The sequence below is a fragment of the Lepus europaeus genome, chromosome 4 (assembly GCF_033115175.1).
Source record: "Lepus europaeus isolate LE1 chromosome 4, mLepTim1.pri, whole genome shotgun sequence".
Lineage (NCBI taxonomy): Eukaryota > Metazoa > Chordata > Mammalia > Lagomorpha > Leporidae > Lepus > Lepus europaeus.
Window position 1 is genome coordinate 23,711,989 of NC_084830.1, and position 23,373 is coordinate 23,735,361.

Genomic DNA, 23,373 nt, shown 5'->3' on the forward strand with positions numbered 1-23,373 from the left:
TGGAACCCTGAAGATTAATGGCTGCAACCGCCCCATCCTCGCATGCAGACAAAGGCTGCGCCATACAAAGAGAGGCCTTGTTATTTGAGCTCTCAGAACCCGCACAGAAGAGGGTCAGACGACGGAACAAGGCGGAAACTCACAGCGTTCCCCCCGCGAGCCGAGCCGAGCGCACAGAGTGTCTGGGACGCACTCCAGCTGCGTCAGGATGTTGGCCGAGGGAGACGCTCCGGGTGGAGGAGACACAGCCCAGCGGCTCCCCAGCGCGCGCCCAGCCCTGTCCCCGCCGCTGCGGCTGCCAGGAGGCCGGCCCCTGGCGGGAAGAGGCCGAGAAACCTCAGAGCCAGCCGCGCGGACACAGCGGCTGCCTTGTTTGTTCCTCGGCCTCGTGGATTTTTCCCCCTCCCTGTCCTGGGGACCAGACATCCCTGCCCCACCACGCCCCACCTCTCTGGGAGGAATCTTTCCACCCTGGCTGAGAAAGCGTTAACCCAGAGCTTTCCGCACGCCCCCCTGACCTCCCCCACCGCTCCCGCCCGAGGTTCCTAAAAAGGAAAGGTGCCAAGTTTGGACCGAGGAAGAAAAATGACGGATCAAAGGCAGGCGATACTTCCTGTCGGCCCGTTGCTATATATAACGTGACCAGTGCACCGGCTGCACAGACGCACCTCGCGTTCGCCCCGCCGCCGCCGCCGCCGCCGCCGCCGCCGCCGCTGCCCGAGAGCCTGAGGTTTCCCGGGGACCACAATGAACAAGTTGCTGTGCTGCGCGCTCGTGGTGAGTCCCGGCCCCGGGGGACGCGCGGGTGCCAGGAGGCTGCGTGCCACCTGGTCCCTGGACGTCCCGGCGCAGGGATGGGGAGAGGAAGCGCCGCTCGCCCTCTCTGCTGGATTTGGGGTCCGGCTGTAACAGGAAACCTCCTTTTACCTGTACAGCGCTTCCCCTAGGGCGTCCTTTTTCTGTAGCTAAGTTCCTGCTGAGTTTATGCACGGGGAGAGCAGATGTAGATCTTTTTTCTTTCACTGATTTTTTTTTTTTTCATTTTATTTGCTGTTTCTTCAGCTCAGATTACTCAAGTCCTCACGTAATTTATACTCTCTTTGCTTCACTGGCTTGGGCTGTATTTTATCATTATTCCTACTGGCAAGGAGTTGCCCTTGGTGAATCGGAAAGGAAGAGCAGTCTTTTAAAAACTATTGTAACTACTCTACATTATTGGAGGCAGTGAATATGATGGGATACATCGTTAGTCTCGCTATGCAAGTATGAGGGGAGATGTGGAAGAACGGGCCCCAGAGAAAAGATCTCTTCTCTCTCCCTCCATCCCTCTCTCTCTCTCTCCTACTCCACACACTTATTAACTGCAATAAGGGAGTTGTCCATGTAGGTCCTGGGAAACTCAAGTAAGTAAATAAACAGCCAAGTCACTAAAGAAAAGGTGTGTTGAACAGGAATTTACACATAGTTTTGTTAGATGGACTGATAACTATCAATATGGATAGTAAAGAGAACTTTTTATAAAGTAAATCACTATTGAAACATAATATACACAGAACGGCACAAGCCCTGAGGGTCTAATGAAGTTTCTCCAAGTGAGCACTTTTGAGCTGGCACACAGAACAAGGCCTGCATTACAGCAACCTGGAGGCACCCTGTCCCGGTCCCTGCCACTCTGTGTTCCTAGCCAGCGTAACCAGCATCCTAAACTGAACAACGTACGTGTTTTGCTTGTATTGGAACTTTATGTAAATGGACTTTGTATACTTTTTTGTGTCTGGCTCCACTCAATCAAAGTTCTGTTGTGGGATTTATTTTCACTGTTAGTAGTATAATAGTTATTCCATTTTCATTGCTGTATAGTACTCTACTGCATGGATATAACACAATTGATCTACTAATTCTAATTTTTGGCTCATGTCGATAATTTTGCAATTAATACAGGAAAAATTTTATTCTTCGCAGTGTTTAGTATTTTGTCAAAGGTTTAATTGATATTAAACTATCAGTGTCTTATAAATTTTACAATTTCTCCCATCCAAGTACTACCTTTGCTAGACCCTGCTTAGCTTCCGAGATCAGACAAGATCCAGCGCATTTAGGGTGGTACGGCCATACACTAACTTTCAGAATTTCTACAAAATAATTTGTGCTCCTAATAACTCTTTCTAAATAATAAATAGACACATTATATATATATATATATATGCTCTGTAAAGAAAGGTCAGTACATGTTTGGTGGCTCAGTATAACCAGAAGAGAAGACTTCATATATATTTGGACATTGTAAATACTGTAAACGGGAAGGATTTCACTTTCCCTTTCTTTAGTTTCTGAAGTTGACTTTATTTTGTAGATGATTGGAAATGGGCACTTCATCCTTACACATAAAGAGTTTGGATGTCCTTTTGTAATCACTGAAGTGCAGTTCCAGGAACTAGAAGCATTAAGATATTTGATTCTGTGTGCTAGGGATGCTAAAAGCCACAGGAAAACCAAGATAAATACTATCCCTGTTCCTATGGTCCTCACAGCGAACTGGAGAAGGCAGACGTTGGTCAAGTAGTTGTATACATAATTAAGTTATAAAAGAGGAAGTACTAGCTGACTTGGGAATATATAAAAGATCTTACTCTCAAAGACTTAGTAAGGGAAGTTGCACTAATAGCAGTTATCAGATGGGCCAAAATTCAAAGCCCTGTACTACCACTTACCTGAGAGAACACTGTGGCCCTTAGTTTTCTTTTCTATGAAATGGCAGTAATGATATATGTATATCCACTGCCATGTAAAGTTCCTGTTCCACATTAGCACCAGTTTCTAGCACTACACTCACAGAGAACGATAGGGCAACCTAGAGCCAAGTGAACTATGTCTATGTGCATGGTATTCACAGGAGGAAGAATTGACCATTTAAGCTGGAAGGACAGGTAGGTTGTCTCGTTGTAGGAGACATAATAAGATGTCCTGGATCCAAGAAGTAAGACAAGTAACACTGCATGACGAAGTAGAATTCCAGATATTCTAGATTCCTTTTGTGAGAGCAGAGGATACGCCGGTGGGTGAGCAGTGACAGAGTGGGTAAATGCCATCATCAGGACGAAGGCCAGGGTCGTAGGCTTCCCTGGGATGCTCAGTAATGTCATCAAGTGCAGATTTGCTCTGCAAGGGGAGAGAGTAACAACACCAAGACATTTCTTTCACAGTTGCCCACGAATGACCCGATGCACTGGGAACATGGTGGCCTAACTTCCCCTTAACGGGCTGAAACTCCCCATCATCTAGTGCCAGAACCATCCACAGGAGTTTTCAGACTGAAGCTCTGAGTTCTTATTTAGATACCAGGAGTTGGGGTGGAAGGGTGTGGGTATGGGGAAGGAGTTGCTTTTTTTTTTTTTTTTTCAAGGAAACTGTCCTCCTTTAGCATATAGCCTTTATAGCATCTGATTTTTGTCACTCATTTTGCTTTGCTGTCCTTCTCCACAGTCACTGAGTTTGTGTTTTCCTAGCCTTCTTTCTTCAGAGAACGAAACCTTTGAAGTTTCTAGGAGAATCTGACCTATACTAGGTCCCAAACAGTCCTAACCCCTGTCCACAGCAACCTTTTGGACCTGTGTTGCCTAGCAACAGCTCTTAATTTCAATCTGGTTTTTAATTTTACTTCCTAAAGTAAAACCACACTTGTCAAACTCACAGGAAGCACTCTGTGCCAGATTGTTTCTCCAGTTAGTTCTAGAAGAAGAGCTATGGTAGTGTTCATCAAAGGGGCACTAAAGGGACACTCAATTTCTCCTAGCCCCTAGCTTGACTTCCAGGTGTTGCTGTCAGGGCCCTGAACTCCTGTTCTTTTTGAATGAAAGCTTTCTGAGAAAAACACTATTTTCCTTATTATCTCTTTAACCAAGCATTTCCTTTAGCCTGACTCTGTCCTTTGAAGCCAAAAAAAAAAAAAAAAAAAAAAAAAATTGAGAATAAAAAAGAAACTTGTATACAAATTTATGTCTATATTACTCAAAGCCTTGACTAATGTTGCCTGAGTGTCTCTTATGTTGCTATGATGAAGCAGAATGTCAAAATTATCAGTGTACTTGTATGTTTCACCCTGCAGGGAAATAGTTCTCCATTATATCAGGCTTCTATCATGTACTTTCATAATAAATCCTTTGTAACAACTTCCTTGCTCTCCTGAAATGAAATTCAGAGTACATGTATTTTATCTACACATATAATTTTAAAAAATCAATATAATGTCATAACAATTCTATAAAGGAGTAGTAAAGGGAAAGTAATTTATAATAAAATAAGCGTCACTAGAAAACATAAAGCAGTAGTGATCTCTAGCCTCTTTATCTGGAATTACCATGAATATACCACTGGAAATGAAGACTGGGCGCATGTATCACACTGGTGACTTGAACAGTACAGGCTTTGGTGCTAAGATTTTCCCAAAATAGTAAATAATTGGTGCTAGAGAGGCTAAAACAAACAAGCAAAAAACAAAGTCCAATCTACTCTCAAATTTTATGTTGTGAAGTTCCCTAGATATTCATTTAGTATCACAACCACATCTGAAATAGTTTGCATCTAAATAAAATTGGGATCTAATTTATGCTAAGATAATTATAAATAGGTTTTTTTTTTTTCCACTTAAATTGTTTACACAGTTGTCAATAGGATGTGTGAGTGTTGTGGGTAGTGGGATGACTCTTGATTATTCAGGGCACCTAGTGGCAACACTCATAATGATCCTAAAAAATGCCCTAAAAATATCTAAGAACTTCTCATAGGGGACAGCACCCTTCTGTGGGAAACAATGAAGTCTTTGCAAGCACAGATTTTCATTTTACTCATTTCTAACCCCCAGACCTTCAGAGTACCAGATACTAAGTGTGTGTTTATTGAGTTGAAGGAGCAAAGGATGTTGAAAAATCCACTAGTAATTTACATGGATGTTCCAACAGCATTTAGAGCTCAAAATTTAAATCTAACATTATACATGCATGGCAATATATTAAATATTTTTCTTTATATTTCTACTATAAAGGTTCATATCAATACCTTTATGAAATTTTATTTTTAAGCAAGCCACAAAAATGAGCAACATTCATATCTTTATATGTGGAGATGCAATCTAAGCTCAGATGAACAGATTTCTGTCCTTCCCCTCTGGTTGGATTGTGTGCTAGCCACTAGGTTTAGGCATCACATGTTTTATTTTTGGTTTGATAAGTTGTATAAGTTTGTAAAACACCCCAATAGGGATACCCAGCAGATATTTAGATTTGAACAATTTCATAGCAAATGAGAATCCTGGGCTGGAGATGAAAATCTGGGTCACTGGCCTAGAGAAGATTTTTTTTAGAGCCACAGAGAAAGATGATTTCATAGGAGAGGAGGGGGGAGGGTGAAGCTACCCACAGAGCATATTTCTGATATTGATAGTCTGGTAAACAAAACGCAAATACGAACAGCAATAGCAGCCATGGTTAGAAAAGAAAACAAAAGTCAAAGTAAAACTTAGCAACCCACAATAGCAGGAACTAGTGAATCGGAAATCCTAGCAACATCTGTAAACTATCCAGGCAAGAAGAAAGAGTGAGGTATGGCCAACTTGAAATAGATACAAGGACAGTATTTTTATGTGACATGTAATTAGTTTTTGGAACTCACTACCACAGAATATTTTGGGGTAACTCGCATAGAAAGTCTAAGAAAAGAATTCTCTGAGACAGTTGTAAGAGACGAGAATAGGATTACTACACGTTAGGTAAGAAGCTGCTTGGTACCCACTCTCCTCACATTTACCTGGCCTCTCTAATGTTCCAAGGCCAGGGCAGTCTGCAGACACACTAAAATGGTTTCTCCCAACTACAGGATGACATCATTTCCTAGGTGTTTAGGTAGATTTTTTTTTTTTTCACACCAATTTCTCAAAAGCACCTAAACCAGTCAGATCATGAATGGAGAGAGGATGCTATTCCTGAAGTCCTTCCAAAAGACTGATGTGACGTTAATGGTCCTGATTTACCACGTTCTTGTTGTGATTTTTAAAAATTGACCTCTTTAGAATGATAGTCTTAGTCCTGTAAAATATTAATTTTCTTTAAGCATATTCTTAAGTAATAGAAGGATAGTCTTCAGATTTTTATTTCAATTCATTCCACCTTGGCAGTATTTTCTATAAAAGACTCAATGATCAACTGTAAAATGGAAAAATTGGTGTCAATGTTAATTTAAATTTAAAGCAAGACATTGCTTCATCTAAGCTTTTTGACTGTCTTTGGTGAATTCAATTTCTTCTCTGGTCTTCAATCTAAAACCCTCTATTTCCTTGCAATTTTCTTATTAAAAATATTTCTTTCTCATTCCAAAACATTGTTCAGTAACAAAACTTTCTTCTTTCTTAGTCTTAGTCTTAATCCTGGTTTTGCTCCTGCTTTCACTCATGTTCTTGGATTTTCTTTTTTCAAGAACAAAAGCTTGTTATTTCTGGGTCTTTCCTTTGCTTTTATTCTGTTGTTCTTGTTTCTGTTCTACTCTTGGTCTTCCTCTTGTTCTTGCTCTTGTTCTCACACATGTTCTTATATTTGCTTGTTCAAAACCAGAAATCTATTATTACTTTCTTGTTCAAAATTTTTAGAAAAAATAGATATTAGTCTTCTATTTTCACAAAGTTGCCCCATCATCAATTTGCATCAGTGTCCCCCTGCCCTGACCAACAACCACCAAAAAACAGCAGAATAATATAGGAATTCAATTTTATGGTATAATGACACTACTTTGTGAGGGCAATGGCAGACAGGAGGCAAAAGCTCTCGGGTTCCATCAATCATTTCACTTCTCAAAGGTCTTTGTTCCCACAAGTCTAAAATAGAAGTTTTTAGGTCAGTTGATGGAAATTCTACTTGAGTTTTAGATTTTTGACATTAGAATTGAAAAAAAAAGTTCTATGCATTATTTCCTATTCTACACATGCAAAAATCAGTTATTTATTTATACAAATATTTATATTTATTTATAAAAATATTACTCCAGGGGCCAGTGTTGTGGCATAGTATGTCGATTTGCTGTCTGTGACCTAGCATCTGATAGGAACCCTGGTTCATGTTCCAGCTGCTCCACTTCTGATCCAGCTCCCTGCTAATGCACCTGGGAAAGCAGAGGAGGATGGCCTAAGTGCCTGGGACCCTACCACTCATGTGAGACACCCAGAAAATATTCCTGGCTCCTGCTTTGTCCTGGCCCAACGCTGGCTGTTGTGGCTATTTGGGAAGTGAACCAGCAGATGGAAGATCCCTTCCTTCTCCCATTCTGCCCCATAACTCTTTCAAGCAAAGAAATTAATCTTTTAAAAAACTATTACTCCAGGTGAACTTTTAGTGTGGTGGTTAATACCCCACTTGGGATACCTGTATCCCATATTGGAGTCCCTGGGTTTGAGTCTTGGATCCTCTTCCAATTCCAGGTTTCTGCTAATTGCACTTCAGGATGCAGTAGGAAATGGTTCAAATACGTGGGTCTCTGCGACCCACATTGGAAACATGAATTGAACTCTGAACTCTTGGTGTTAGCCTGGTCCCAGGCATTTGGGGAGTGAGCCAGTGGATAGATGATCTCTCTTGTGTGTCTCTCTGTCTCTCTGCCTTTCAAAAATGAACAAACAGTTTAAAAAATGAAACCATCACTCCATGAATATATTAATATCATTGGTCTTGTTGCAATTGTCTGGGTTTTTTTCTGCCCCATTCATTCATGTGTAAGAAATCCTATTTGAGTCGTGGAGACCACAAGAGGAAGCAGCTTTTGAAATGCGACCTACTTTTAGGTAGTATGACATATATTTTAGTATCCCAGATTCTTCTTTTCAGCCAAAAAATATTTTCTTATCCTGAAACATCCTTCTTGTCTTTAGCTCATATGCATAGAAGTTGTTAATATGTATATTTTTCATATTCCATTTAGTTAAGGCCAAGTCTAAGACATTCCCTCAGGACTTACTGAAGAGGTCTAATTATGGTCACTAGCAATCTCCTTAGACTCATTGAGCAGAATTTTCTTTGAATTTGTATTCACAAAGAAGTGCTTGAAACTGCACACTGCTCTTTGGAGTAAATGTCAAACCTTCAGGCATAATAAGCATGGTAATGGGTAGCTTGGCGTGACCATTAAAAACTGCATTTGAGTAATACAAAAGCTGATAGACAGAAGACCTCTGCTCCACACTCAGTTTCTTGTCTCTTCTTTTAATGGACAATAAAAAGGCAAAAATAATCAACTGGACTGTGCTAAAATAAATGTGCAGTAGGAAACATGTGTGATGTTTATTGAAGGATGCATAGTAATGCTGTTCTCAGCTCTTCTCCATCCAGAAACTTTGTAGGACAGTATGAGGGGTTCTTTTACAAGTTTGTGGATATGCACATTATTAAAAAGTTATGCTTGGATTTCAAAATTGTTTTTGCATCAAAATAAACATGTCTTTTGATTCCATTTTTCCATGAACTTCTTTTTATAATTTGTTTATTTTCATTTCATTTGAAAGGCAAAGAGACAGAGACAGAGGAAAATCTTCTATCTGCTGATTCATCACTCCCTAAATGCCCACAACAGCCAGGGACTCAATACAGATGTCCATTGTGGGTTCCAAGGAGCCTACTATACCTGGTGCCTCCCAGGGTACATATTAGCCAGAAAGTGGAATGGAAAGCAGAGCCTGGGCTCAAACCTCGGCACTCCAACTTGAGATGTGGGTGTCCAAAGAAGAGTTTTAACACTTGTACCAAATGCCAGCTACATATCCATATATTTTTAAAATTACTCTTGTACTTCTTAAGTTCCTTCTGGTAAGGATGGGATGGGGCAGGATATGAATAGTTCTAACCAATGACTTCTGAGTTAAAATGGTGTCACGTCCAAACTAAAGTACTCAATTGAGGATGTACAGCACCCTGAAGTTTTATTTGTACCCCTCTTTCCTTCCTCTACAACAAATAAGCTGTTTTCTAGATATCAGCTTCTATATTATCCTAGGTCCTGGACAGCAGACAATGCTAAGAGGTTTCCACAGGCCAGCTAGGGAGTGTAGTATGAGTGGGTAATAAATCTTTGTTGTTATTTAAGCCACTGATATTATGTCATTATTTACTACTACAACATAAAAACCAAATAGTCCTCACTCATTCAGTAGCCAAATTCTAGTTATGACTGATCAATGAAGGGCAGGGACTTCAAAAAGCATTTAAAAATCACAAGTGACCAAGGGGAGTCTTTTGGCATAGTGGTTGGGATGCCACTGGGATACCCAGTTCCCACATCAGCATGCCAGGTTCGACTCTCGATGCTGGTTCATGTGTCCTGCTAATTGCGCTCAAGGGAGGCAGTGAATGATAACACAAGGATTTGGGTCCCTCTCACCCAGCTGGGAGACTGGGGTTGAGTTCCCAGCTCTTGTTATATATCTGACCCCATCCTGGCTGCTATGAACATTTGGGAAGTAAACTCACAGATGGAAGATATCTTCCCTTCTCCCCTAATCCCACCCCACACATCTTTATGCCTTTCAAATAAGAGAAGAAAAAGTATCATGAATGATAGCAATCTATGCTTTCAGATTATTAGTTTATCCTATTCATGCTTTTTCTATCCTATGCATGCTTTTTCTCATTATTTCTTACTGACTCTTCCTTTGTAGAAGTTAGTTCATCTTCATCTATTCATCTACACCTTTAATCTATAAGCCAACCCCAAATAAGCAAACCATAAAATAGAAAGACCTAGTCACTTTTAGAACAGTTACTATATATGCATGTCACACATAATATTTCACTTAGTTTTCACAAAAATTCTTTAGAATACTGTCTTTATTTTACAAAGAAACAAATTTGGGGGTATGAATTACTGAGAAGTTACAGCTTAGCATAAAGTGCACTGATGGCCCCATATCAGGATCATCTTCCAGAGAGGTTGCATGAACACTACATTCCAGGACAAGAGAGGAAGGGAGAATAATTTATTCACCAGGATAAATAGAAGGAGGGATGGATAGATAGATTTATATGTAGATAGAAGGTCGGTCACATTAAATTTTCCTACCAGGTGATTCAGCAAACCTCCTAGTAGGTATATCCAAGGGAAATGAAATCAGTCTGTCCAAAAGATATCTACACTGACATGTTTATTAAATCACTGTTCACAGTAGCAAACAAGGGGAAACAAAGTAACTTCATCAACTGATGAATACAGAAAATGTGATACAGATAGACAATGGAATACTATTCCTCCCTAAGAAAGGATGGAATTTTGTTATTTGAAACATGGATGAAATTGGAGGCCAATTATATTGTGTTATAGTTGATCATTTATATGTTTGTCTCTTTCAAAAGACAATAAATCCCCAGAGAGAAGAGTTGATAGTTAAAAGATTTGTTTAGAACAGATAGAATTTGAATTCCAGCTTGAAAGTCTGCTAGTACTGTGGCATTTGACAAATCATTTAACTACTGAGACTCACTTTATTCATTAACAAAATGAGGATACTCACATATCCTCCGAAAGGTTTGGAGTGGCTGGATGTTCATAGCATGAGAAGATAGGGCTTACTATATACAGTTTGCTATATAATAGGAGTATAGTATATTATATGACTATTATTTATCAAATCACTTAGGACATGTAGCATGTTTCATATATCATTGGCATGCAGTAAATATCAACATATGTAACTCAAATGCTGTTTTATTCCATTTGTACTTCAAGGTTCTATTCTATTTCATAACCACCATGGCTTTTCTTATCTTTTACCTAAATTCCCTTAGCCATTAGTTGACTGTGCTACAATATAGGTCATTAGTAATTAAAGAGATTCATAAGGTGATATGAACAATGTATTATTTCAAAAAAAGCACTATAGCATTACATAGAATTTAAAAATTTATGTTCCAAACTATGAACATACTAAAATGCATTGCCAATTCTGAGCCAAAATATCGTGGGTTTCAGCTGGAAAAGCTTGAACTAATGATAATATCTGTGCTTGTCAAATGGGCCTGAATGGAGATAATTATAATGAAAAATGCAACTGGTTCTGCTGTTGAGTTGGTTTCAAGAATTCACATTATATCTCAAATTTCATGATTAACAGAATTCCGGGAGAAAAAATATTAAGAAAATTATAAATAATAAATATATTTATATTGATATAATTTATATATTATATTAAGTATAATGTATATAATTTGAGAGGATTATGTTTAGTATAATTAAGATATTTATAATTAATATAATTATAAATAATTAAGATAATAATTAAAAATATTAAGATCTAGGACCCAAAATATTTATATATATCTTCCTTGGAAATTTATAGGTTATTTATCTGTGTTACATGTTCTTTTTGGTCAGAGGTCCCTCTCACCTTTATTTATTAATCTGTCAAATATTAATTGTCTGTAAAACTCTTCTGAAGCAGCAAAGCATCATAAGCAAATCTAACCTGACAACATGAACGGATTCTGAACACAAGCAAGATACTGCTAATTAATTTAAAACCTTCCTGTCAAACAAAGGAAACTTCTGAAAGGAACAAAGATTATACTAAAAGTTAAACTTCACCCGGAGAAAGTTCTTCCATCTCAAAGAAGCAAAATAATATGTAATTTGACTCATCGATTCATCTAATAAGTCATAATTGTGTTTCCTCACCCCTGTTGACAAAAAGTCAATTCTGCACAGACAAATGTATTGGGTTCATTTTCACTTACTTTCTTACCTAGAGACAAAATTCCCAGCCAAATGACTGGTTGTTGTGACAATGACCAAACTGTGTTAGACCCTCAGGTGGGCAACCAGCTGCAGTAGATAAACCCCTCAAGTGAATTTCTTGCTTATTTCATACGTTCACATTTAAAATGGAAGCTGCCTACAAATGCAGTGGCACATGCAAAATATCATGTGAGATGGGAGATACTTTGAAAAAAATGTTCAAACTTCAGGCAAAGTCTGTCATCACTATCATTTTAAAGATGGAAAACTTGCAGGCTCTGTGCCTGTCCTTGCAAATATATCCATTATATGATGGATATTTCTCTGTGTCTTTAAGATCCCAAATGATTATAATTACACCAAGTAAGTATTCAATTTATCTATTCAGTTGAACACAATTAAATTAGATGTATTGAATACTTGCTATATGGAAGACACCATGCTAAGCATTTAAGAAATATGGGAACAAATACGTTTTTAAAATCTGATTCCTCAAAGCAAAGCCATTGGAGCTGCCTTCAATCATTTGGACTAGAATAAGAAAATGGCACCAGTTAGGAAAATGCTGAAACTAATTTTATCAACAAGTCAGAAATGCTATTTTTGCAGATAATTAAAAGTAGGGAATATAATCAGCTTATGGCACATTTTAGGTATGGTACTTGCGACTAAACAAACATCAACATGTCTCTAGAAATGAGGCTGTCTCAAAACATCTTTTATTTCCTATGTCTGATGCAATTAGCATATGTAAAAATGTCTCATACTTGTCTGAAACCTTATTTTTTTACCAAGTTTATCTGAAGGTCTTATTAAACAATCAAGTTGAATGTTTTTAAAACTTGGGGATAGTGTTGTGGCATACTGGATAAAGCCATGGCATGCAATGCCAGCATCTCATATGGGTACCAGCTCATGTCCCAGCTGCTACTGTTTCTCTCTAGCTCCCTGCTGATGGCCTGAGAAAAGCAGTGGAAGATAGCCCAAGTGCTTGGGCCCCTCTTACCCACTTGAGAGACCTGGAAGAATCTCCTGGCTCCTGGCTGCTGACTTCAGCCTGGCCAAGCCCTGGCCACTGTGGCCATCTGGGGAGTGAACTAGAGGATGGGAGATATTCCTTCTCCTCCACCTTTCTCTCCCTCTCTTCCCTCCCCCCCCCTCTCTGTAACTCTTTCAAATAAATATTTTTTAAAAACTTATTATTACTTAACATTCTTCCTGAAATTCTCTGTGACACTTTATCTGATCTTTTTTCATCTCATTGCACAAATGTCTGTAAGTTCCCAAAGTTAATACATTTATCCCTTATTTTCTTGTAAACAGTTTTCTTCAGTGATGACAGCTACTCTCTCTGCTTCTACAGTCATTTATGTGTTCATATACTTGAAAGCTATCTATTCAGCTGTGACTCTATCCTGAGTTCTCATTGCATGCTTCTTATCATCTATGAAATATTATCACTTGAGTATCATAGATGGATAATGTTCCCAACCCAACCAATTCTTCTATTATTATCAGCTGTCAGTAATTTGTTACAGTGCCACATACCTAATGGGCATGCTCTGTAACTGCTTCTTCTAGCTCCACCCCTCCCAGCGCAATCAACCAACATGATTTTTTTTTTCCTTCTCCATCGCTGGTGACCCTCATAATTTCTGATCTGTTTCTACATTGAGTCTTTTCTTTGTCTTGTTTCTTATTTCATTTGCCTCCAATTCTTTGCAGTGGGTGACTTATGAGTATTTTACATCAGAGTGAGCTTTTAGATGTGTATTAACTTATTCAACTACATTACTTAGCCACATTTTCAGAGCATAGAAATTCTTTCAGTGTTTACCAAATGGGTAAATAAATTAATTACTTAAAGTATGAGAAAAATGGGGAGGAGCTAGACTATAAGATTTAAGACTATTTGTAACAAAAGTCAAATGGACTGATACAAGAAAATAGTTTATTTTTAAATAATCTTTATAATTTATTCTATAAGAAGTATTTAGGAAACTCACTATGGTATATATCAGGATGTTTCCTTTCATGGCTAAGATGGGCTATAAAATGGCATTGTTTCCAAACTGACCAGAAGTTTAGCTAACTCTGGATAGTCCTCAAATAGTTCACTCTGTGGCAAAGATCATGACGAGGAATTACAAAAGGAACTCCCAAACCAAGTGGTTATTTCAAGCTTTGCGTGGGCTGCTTTTAATGAATCTTCCATAAATGGAAACCCACTGGGTCATTCATGGTTCTGCATACCAGAGAGCAAGCCCAGTAGTATGGGACTGGTTACATTGCGTAATGTAAAAATAAACTTGCTGGAGGAAATGTATTCTCCTTTGGTCCTCTAGGAAGACACATTCACCAGTAGAGTGTTCTAGTCAAATCACTTACCATCTGAGAAGTTTCCAGCTTAGTAGCTTTGGAGAAAAACTAGTCTTAGCAAGAGGCAGGGAAAGCCATAGTCAGTTCACCTAGACTTCAGGAAACCTCTTGATATTGGTGACTTCCTAACTATGTGCCCTCGAGTATTAATGAAAAATAAGCACTTGTTTTTGGACAAAATATAAAATTGATAGTATAAGTACAAGTATTTTTTGATGTAAAGGGATTTGACCAAAATAAATCATCTTATATACCACATGATCTAGGATTGAATTTTGCTTGTACTAATCACTACAAAATGGACAAGTTAATTATCCAAAGATCCATTTTTGTAGCTGGTGGAGAATTAATGATAATAATGATAAAACACAGTAGGAACAAACCAAAATATTATATACATTATTAATTAATCCACTGCCTGGTGCAGGGTGGGTTTAATATGTGTATGTTTAAATGGAATAGACAGAAGAGAATTTAATATTCATAGAACCCACTTTTCTCTCTTCCCTGCACCCACCATTACCATATCATCATGCTTCCTAAATATAGGGAATTATCATTAGAAGTTTATATATTTGGAGGACCAATAGCTGAATATATCGGCTAGTAATTGAAAAACTATTTAGAGAATTTAATACCAAAATTTACACATATATTTTAAATATTTTATTTGACTCAAAGCATTTAAATAAATATCCATTCATCTACATTTTGATACATGGTCAAGACTTTTCTTGAAGTCTATGTTAATAGTTTCATCCTATGTTTTCTACAAAACCCTTATGTATATGATTTCCCATTCAGTTTTTTAAGATTTATTTATTAGAAAGGCAGTGGAACAGAGAGAGGGAGGGATGGAAAAGTGAGAGAGAGAGGAAGAAAGAGAGAGAGAATATTCCATCTACTGGTTCATTCCCCAAATGACTGTAATAACCTGGTCTGGCCAAGGCCAAAACCAGGAACCAGGAACTCCATTTTGGTCTTGTATGTGAGTGGCATCTTCCACTGTCTTGCCAGGTGCATTAGCAGGAAACTGGATAGGAAGCAGGATAGATAGGACTTGGACTGGTGCTCTGATAATTGAATGCTGACATCACAAGTGATGGCTTAACCCATTACACTAAAATGCTGGTCCCCCATCCATTGAGTTTTGAAGGCTACACATATTTATGACAATAATTAATGACATAATCTTTCTAAACATTTTCTCATTTTTTTAATTGTTGCCACACATTCTCCAAATTCTTTTTTAGGATGTATTTTGTTGGTGTTTTGTTTTTTGGATTTTCTTTTGAAGGAGGAGGTTTCATCTTTATCCAGACATTCCAAGCATTCAAATACTTTTTTTTTTGTTTTGTTTTGTTTTTTTTTGACAGGCAGAGTGGACAGTGAGAGAGAGACAGAGAGAAAGGTCTTCCTTTTGCTGTTGGTTCACCCTCCAATGGCCGCCGCGGTAGGCGCGCTGCGGCCGGCGCACCGCGCTGATCCGATGGCAGGAGCCAGGTGCTTTTCCTGGTCTCCCATGGGGTGCAGGGCCCAAGCACTTGGGCCATCCTCCACTGCACTCCCTGGCCACAGCAGAGAGCTGCCCTGGAAGAGGGGCAACCGGGACAGGATCGGTGCCCCGACCGGGACTAGAACCCGGTGTGCCGGCACCGCAAGGCGGAGGATTAGCCTAGTGAGCCGCGGCACCGGCCTCATTTTGTAGTAAAATAGTTCTTTTTTCCATAACCATGTTTGTTAGCTTACATAATATTTCATTGAATTGCTTAATTGTAGTTACAAGTACAATTAACATAAAAAGATTCAATAATATGCTTTCAACTGATTTTTGTTAAGCATAGGCTCCACTGGTGAAATCAAATGAGCTAGTTGCTAGAGAGAAGGAATAACTATCATCAAATGATTTTACAAATGGAATGGAAGGAATGGGTGAATCCAAAAACAATGGAGATTAGTGTGGAGAGTTTGCATATAAAGGAATGTCTCAAAAATAAACAAGGTGGCATGAGAAGTATGGAGGGGATTAGAGCAAGACTTTTTTTTCCAAGTTCATTGGCTAAGTTAACTGTCATACCAAATGATAGTATGATGGTTGAGCTACAAAAGACATTAGAGAACAACTCGTTCAAGCTATCACGATCTTTACCCAAACCATCATCTGCAAATAGAAGATTATTTAACAGTTCCCAATATTAAAAATGGAAAGAGAGAAAAGGGAAAAATCTATTATAGATGCAACATTATCTGTGCTTTCAATAAAAGGGTGCTTAAGGGAGAAATCTTGGATTGGTAGAAAGTACTAGAGTAGAGGGCTTTGAGATTTTTTTCAAGCACAAGTCGTGTATACCAAATTCTGGATAGAGAGAGAATGGGAGAAAGGTGAAAGAAAAAAAAAAAAAACCTACGAAGGCTACAAAGGGTAATTCCACTTAATTCTGTAGAAGTCAAGCATGAAACACACATACACACACAACATAAAACAAAAAACAAAACAGAGTGGCTTCTTTTGCAGAAAGCACTTAATGCTTCTGCAGACAGAGCTATACATGTGTCCTGGGTTTTTCACATCTTATTCAGTGGTTATTTGGGACTGAATCTTATATAGAAATTCATTTTAAAACTCTTGATACATTTTAAATATCAGCTAACTAAGGCAATATCCAATGTTAAAATGCTATGTTGTATAGCAACTTTTTCAATGCTTTTCCAGAAAAGGCAAAAGAAAGTAAGAGAAAGGGCTGAGAAGAAAGGTTCTCTTAATCCTGCTTGTCCTCCATCCAGTAACTGATTCCAGAAATTCTGTGTGGGAATTGGGGCTAACCAAAAATTGAGACCTAAACATCTAATTTTGGCCACACAGAGTTCTGTCTTTTTTACCAAAGTGGAAAATTTTCAGATAAAACAAAGGCCTAATTGAATTTGTTGAAAATAAGTCTATAGTTTCTTGAGGCTCTCTGATTTTTAGATTTGCATATAATTTCATATGAGAACCTTAGAAATTACCTTCACTAAATACTAATTCTTAAGTCGACAATATTTATTTTTCTATGTAATTTCTTTCATCCCAACTTCCCAGTATCTTAACTAAATGACAACTCATTTACAAAAAACAAACACTATGACCAATAACCTAGAAAAATATAAGCTGCATCAATATTCTTGACCAAATCTGTGTCTGTGGGGCTCCTTCTCATGAAGAACACAGGTACCATCAGTTGGGTATTCTAATCCCATCCTCAGCTCTCTTGGAAAAAAGAGAAAAAGTCAGTGCTGTTGAACAAATGGGCACACCTGATCCACGTGGAGGGTGTACCTCCATGGGAAGTGGGAGGCTCTCAGGACTGTAACCTATTAGGATATATAGCTCACTTAGCAGTAGTACTCTAGATAAAGGAATCCTTCTGGACGTCTGAGTCAGGCTTCTTGCAAGCAAACAGAACCCTCAAAAGTGGCTTTCCAGGAAATCTAAAGCAAACAGCCAGAGAAAGAAGTATTTCTCCTTGATTTCAAGTGTCTTAGCAAGTTGTGTCAGCAAAGCACTGAGGATATTAGAAATATTTGGGTTAAATCCTCCCAATGAGCCTGGAAGGATGCTCATAATAGAGTCAAATCACCTTCCAGTGCATTAAGTTATTTAATCTTGCTTTGGTTCTTCCATTGCGTTGATCATTATTTATAATTACAAGTAATTGCTTCTCCTCTTTTGCTGCCTACCTCCCCACTCAACTGTGAGATGCCTGAAGTCAAGGATCACCTCTATTTTTTACACCACCATATGCTAAGTTCCTCCTATACTGTCTGGTAAATTGTAGATGCTTAATAGATTTTAATTGAATTCAATCTATTTCTGAAAGATACAGGTCAAACCAGAGTTTCTACCAATCACTGGTCCATTTCTTTCTCTTAATTTGAACTCACTCCAACTTGGCCAATAAAAGCCCTAGGAAAAGTTGAGCTCAGTCTTTCTTCCAGAAACTATCAGATCAAGAGGCAATTCTGAAATGACCACAAGCATCCTCAGTTTTGCCTCCATTCTGCTTTTTCATTGGTTCAGAGTCCGGTACATCAAAGCACTCTCTCTGTATGAAAATTCCTTTCTATAAAGAGATCCACGTGGCATGTTTTGTTCCTTTCCTTTGTTTTATTGGCTCATATCAGGTCCAATCAGGTCAGATACTTGCCATGTTCCAGTAAGAAGTGAATGAAGTTACTTATATGAAAATTCCTAAGCACTTAAGAAAAAGGCCATTTTTTAACTTTGCCATCTCTAATTCCAAATGGAATTCTGTTAACTTAGCTTGGCACATCTTTTTAGGTCAGGGGGTTTCTGTGAAATTTCCTGAGTTCTGCAAAGAAGAACACCTGGAAAAAATTATAATGTTTTGATTTGCCACCTCCCCAGAGCCTGAAAATAGTCAACGTTGTTCCCTGTACCAAAAACAAACAATAAAAACCAAACTACCCCCTATACACACATAAAACTGTTTTTGCTGAGCATGTATATACTGTGATTAGTGTGAAGAATTGCTTCAGTTCTCCCTGGAAGACCTTTTGGGGTCTAGAATACCAGATAGATATCCAAATGGAGCTGTCCTCTCAGAAAGCACCCATGCCCATTAAATTCTTTCTCCTGCTACCCAGACCTCTTCCTGACCTTATATGCAGACTTCTGAAACACTCCCTGCTCTGTATAATTTTTCCCTATTGACCTGAAGAGGCTTAATTTTCTAGACATCATTCACTTAGACAGCTGTTCCATATGGTCTTAAAAGTCATAAATCTCTTTTCAGAGGATTCCAAGCATATTTGGGCAGGGCCATGTCTCTTATCTGCATATTCTTGCTGAGATTCTTTCCCTACTAGGCATTTGGCACCATTTGTTGCATGAATAGATGAATGATAAGAATGCCTGTTATGTAATCAAGAACCTTCACACATCAACAACACTTTACTTCACTATTTGAAATCATCAAGTCTTAGAAATAGAAAACTAAAAGACATTTCATCTAGTCCTAAATATGGCTACTTTGTCCACCCCACTGAGAAACTGTAATCTCTCCACCTTCCAAACCTTAGTGTTTCCAGTCTCCTTTATCTGCTCATTGTTTTTCTACAATATTTATGTACTAACCTATAATTTATTTATAATATACTTAATTTCTTATTCTTCCAATTGGATTGCAAATTCCATAAGGTTAGAATATCTTGCCTACTTTGGTTTTGATTTTTAAATTAATTTTTTAAATTTTTATTCCAGGGAGAGAGAGAGAGGAGATAGAGAGCGAGAGCGAGAGAGAGAGAGGGAGGGAGATCCTCTGTTCTCTGGTTCACTCTCCAAATGCAGCAAGGCTAAAACCAAGATCTGTGAGTGTGGTCCAGTCTCACATGTGAATGGCAGGGACCCAACTACGGTAATCATTGCCTGCTATTTCCCAGGGTATACGTTAGGGGAAGCAGAAATTGGAAGTGGGGCTGTTACTAAAACATGGGGTGCAGGTGTCCACATTCTTGGTCTTTGAGGTTAAGCTACTGGAGGCACTTACTTTGTGGGTGCAACTCAATGGACAGCAAGGGCATTAGCACTAAGTATGTGAGAGGTTTCTTTAATCTAATGATGCCTTTGCAGAAAAGAATAATCCTATTCCCATGCTAAAAGGCTGTTATTTCCCTTTCTACTTCTAGTTCCTGGACATCTCCATTAAATGGACCATGCAGGAAGTCCTTCCTCCAAAGTATCTCCATTATGATCCAGAAACCTCTCGTCAGCTGATGTGTGACAAATGTCCTCCTGGCACCTACCTAAAGCAGCACTGTACAGCAAGGCGGGAGACCCTGTGCATCCCTTGCCCGGACCACTACTACACAGACACTTGGCACACCAGTGAAGAGTGTCTGTATTGTAGCTCCGTGTGCAAGGAACTGCAGCACGTCAAGCAGGAGTGCAATCGCACCCACAACCGTGTGTGTGAATGCGAGGAAGGGCGCTACCTCGATCTAGAGTTCTGCGTGAAGCACAGGAGCTGTCCCCCTGGGTTTGGAGTGGTACAAGCTGGTATGTATCAGTTTCCAGCGTGCAGCAACATTAATGAGGATTGTGCAAAGCCTGACAGCAGTGAAAGTAGGGGGATACTTTTGTCCTGAGAAGATTACAGGCTAGCAAATTGCAACAGGAATAGGACCTGAAGGTATGTCCTGTGTGTCTGGCATACTTTCAAAGAACCGTTTCTCAGAGGAATACTTTACCACTATAGGGCAATTTAGTGAAAAATCTCAAATGCAGCAAATTACTCTCTAATGAGATGTATGATGAATTGTTCTTTAAAGGAACATACTCCAAGTCTCATGGCTTGTGGTTGATATATCCTCTATGTTTCACTTCAGCATGGGTGGCTTCAAACTGCAGTACTTTCTGACAAACATCAGAAATGTTAATTGATAACAAGGGAGTAATTATGCTGATATTAATGAGGCTCTGGAGTGCTAACAATGAGCAGTTATAATTAATTATGTAAAAAATGAGAATGGTTAGGGGAAACGCATTTCATTATTAAAAAATGAAGCTACTTCTTCGTTTGGCCTGGGAGTTGAGTGCCTGGGAGGATAAAGCTTGTTGCAGCCTCTCTTCAATGAGCTTATTCTTTATCTTGGACAAAACAGATTGTGAAGCAAAGAGTGAGCTCTTTTCTAGAAACAAAGTGCTTTCTCTTTTTTGCATCCTGAACATTGTAGGTTAGAACCAGTGTGCATTGAATCTTTTAAAACTACAACCCACATTTTTTTTCCCACACATTCCTGAAGCTTCAGTGTCACTTACAACTCCTCATGGCTTAGGAAAATTAAGAGTATTCGCTTACTTCACTGGAGAGAGTTGGAATAAGTATAGATCTTGATTATTCAGTTTGAAGCAGTGTTTCTTGGCTTCAGCACTACTGACATTTGGGGCTGCATAATTCCTGTGGTGGGCAGCTGTCCTGTGGACTGTGCTGTGTCTACCAGCATCCCTAGCTTCCTGTCACAGGAGCAGCTGTCATCTCCCCATTGTGACAGTCAAAACTTTCTCAACACTGGCTGGTAAAATTGCACCTTATTAAAGACCACCAGCACACTAGATGCTAATTATCTATACCTATTTTCACTTTCAAACATTGTGACACACAAAGTCCAGATTATTAGATAACATATCCTTTAGGTTTAAAGGCATACAAAGGAAATATATTCAAAAGTCGAAATCTGTTCCATTTCCTACATAGTGAATCTTATAAAATCAATTACAGAAGGTGCAAATTCTATCAGATTCTTAAAATGCATCTCATGTGAACATTCAAGGGAGGAATTAATGGCGTTTTCTAATTTTTATTGGATGATGGTTTGGAATTCAGTGCTAAGCCAAGGTGCAGAAGGGAAGCCCATCCAACAAAAGCAAATCTTTTTAATTCGATTCAGAAGTCCTATATTTAGAAAATTAATTAAGCATTGACTGTGCAGCTTGTAAACTAGAAAATTTTTGAAAAGCAATGGAAATAGTAAGAATCTTTTTCACATAAGCATGAAAATATAAAGTAAAGTAAGCCAGGAATTAGAAGACTTAGGTCAAAGGCACCCAGTCTAGTCTCTGGCATTAGGGTGTGATTTATTTATTTCTCCCTCCCTAAAAGCTCACATGGTGCTTTCTCTTGAAAAATGAAAGGTTTCCAGCTCAAACAGAAGGAAGGGTTATGTGGTGTTGCTCTAAATGTATTTAATAACAACTCCTTTTTGATGTTGCTGTTTGGAAGTTAGAGTCTGCCTCTATATTTTGTGTATAACCTCTGACAGTTAGCTCTATAATTCCTGTGGAATCCCTTACAACTAGTGTGGTGAATTCTCCACTGTAAAGCCGACATTCTGTCATCATTTTCATATATCACATTTTGCCTGGTCATAACTTTTATATTCCCACTAACACTAATAAGGCTGAATCACAACTTAGGTGGATAAATTGTTTCTTTATAAAAAAAAAAAAGTTCTTTCGATTATAAAGGGGAAAATCCTACCCAGAAAGGTCATTAGACGAAGCCTGCAAGTATATTGTGAACTTGAGTTCCATCATTCTTGGATTCCTGTTGTTAAAGAACTTTAAAGCCCAACTTACCTAAAAGGACATTTAATTCATATTGCTTTCTCATTAGGGGGCATGAGAAGACCCAGGCCACAGGGGTGTATCTAAAGAATGACATATGAGTTTGTGTGCAGAATGTGGCAGTTGGAAAAGGAGTCTTAGATCTACATGTTCTGTGATTCCTAGCAAATCAATAATGAAAGAGTGACATGGAATCCCTACTCAAATATCTCTGCTTGTAATACTGTTTGGTTTATAGAAGTCAAGGAGAGTGATGCATTAAGAAAGTATTTAAAAAAAAAAAAACCTCTCTTTGCTTTATATGGTGATTCCTATGAAAATGTCACCAAAATCCAGGAAATATGGAAATAGCCTTTAACATGTGAAGATTTCAGGCAATAGTTTCTTTCCTCTTTCTTCTGCCAGTCCCATATCATTTTTGTAAGTCAATGTACCTTCAGTCAGAAAAAAGAAACAGAAGATGAAACTAAACCCAATCAATTTTGCTTGCCCCAACCCCTTTTCTTCTGGTTTTGGTAAAAAAATACATTGAAGTAGGGGGTTGAGATTTTTAATAAATGAAGTTTTAATAACTTTCTATAGCTTCCATTTGTTTCTTTTGTATTTGTTATCTTGCATAAGCCAGAATTGCCCTGTAAAATTTACATTTGAATATTGAAATATAAATCTGTTCAACTAACTCACACTAGATGGAGATATTTTCATATGCAAATGCATAAATGTATGATCTACCCATGCTTAATACAGCCAAATATTTGAAGATATTTATTTTTAATAGCATCTTTAGTTGTCGACTGCTTCGTGTTTCCTATCAGTGATTTCTCCAAATTTATCAAGTACTTTTCCACCATGAAATAAATGCCCTTGTAATCATCCTTCTCTAAGTTTTCACTACTTTTATTCAACAGTTTAAGTAATAGTATATCATCTTCCATTTACCATGTGGCTAACTGCAGGCTTATGCTTTTGAGTCAGCAGCCAACTTTATTGCCACCTTAAAAAGTTTATTATAATGCTGTAAATTTTTACTTCTCAAGGTTAGCATACTTAAGAGTTGCTTCACCATTAGGATTCAGGAAAGAAAGAACTTCAGTAGGAACTGATTGGAATTTAAT

General features: G+C 38.3%; 1 protein-coding gene across 1 annotated transcript in view; it reads left to right on the forward strand.

Moving 5' to 3' along the window:
- The first annotated feature begins 669 nt into the window (after positions 1 to 669).
- TNFRSF11B (TNF receptor superfamily member 11b) overlaps positions 670 to 23,373 on the forward strand; it is a 28,785-nt gene continuing 6,081 nt past the window's right edge. The window contains exons 1-2 of the mRNA XM_062188074.1: positions 670 to 777; positions 19,822 to 20,191. Coding sequence (XP_062044058.1) covers positions 748 to 777; positions 19,822 to 20,191 — 400 coding nt within the window. The 5' untranslated portion in view covers positions 670 to 747. The remainder of the gene's footprint in view (positions 778 to 19,821; positions 20,192 to 23,373) is intronic.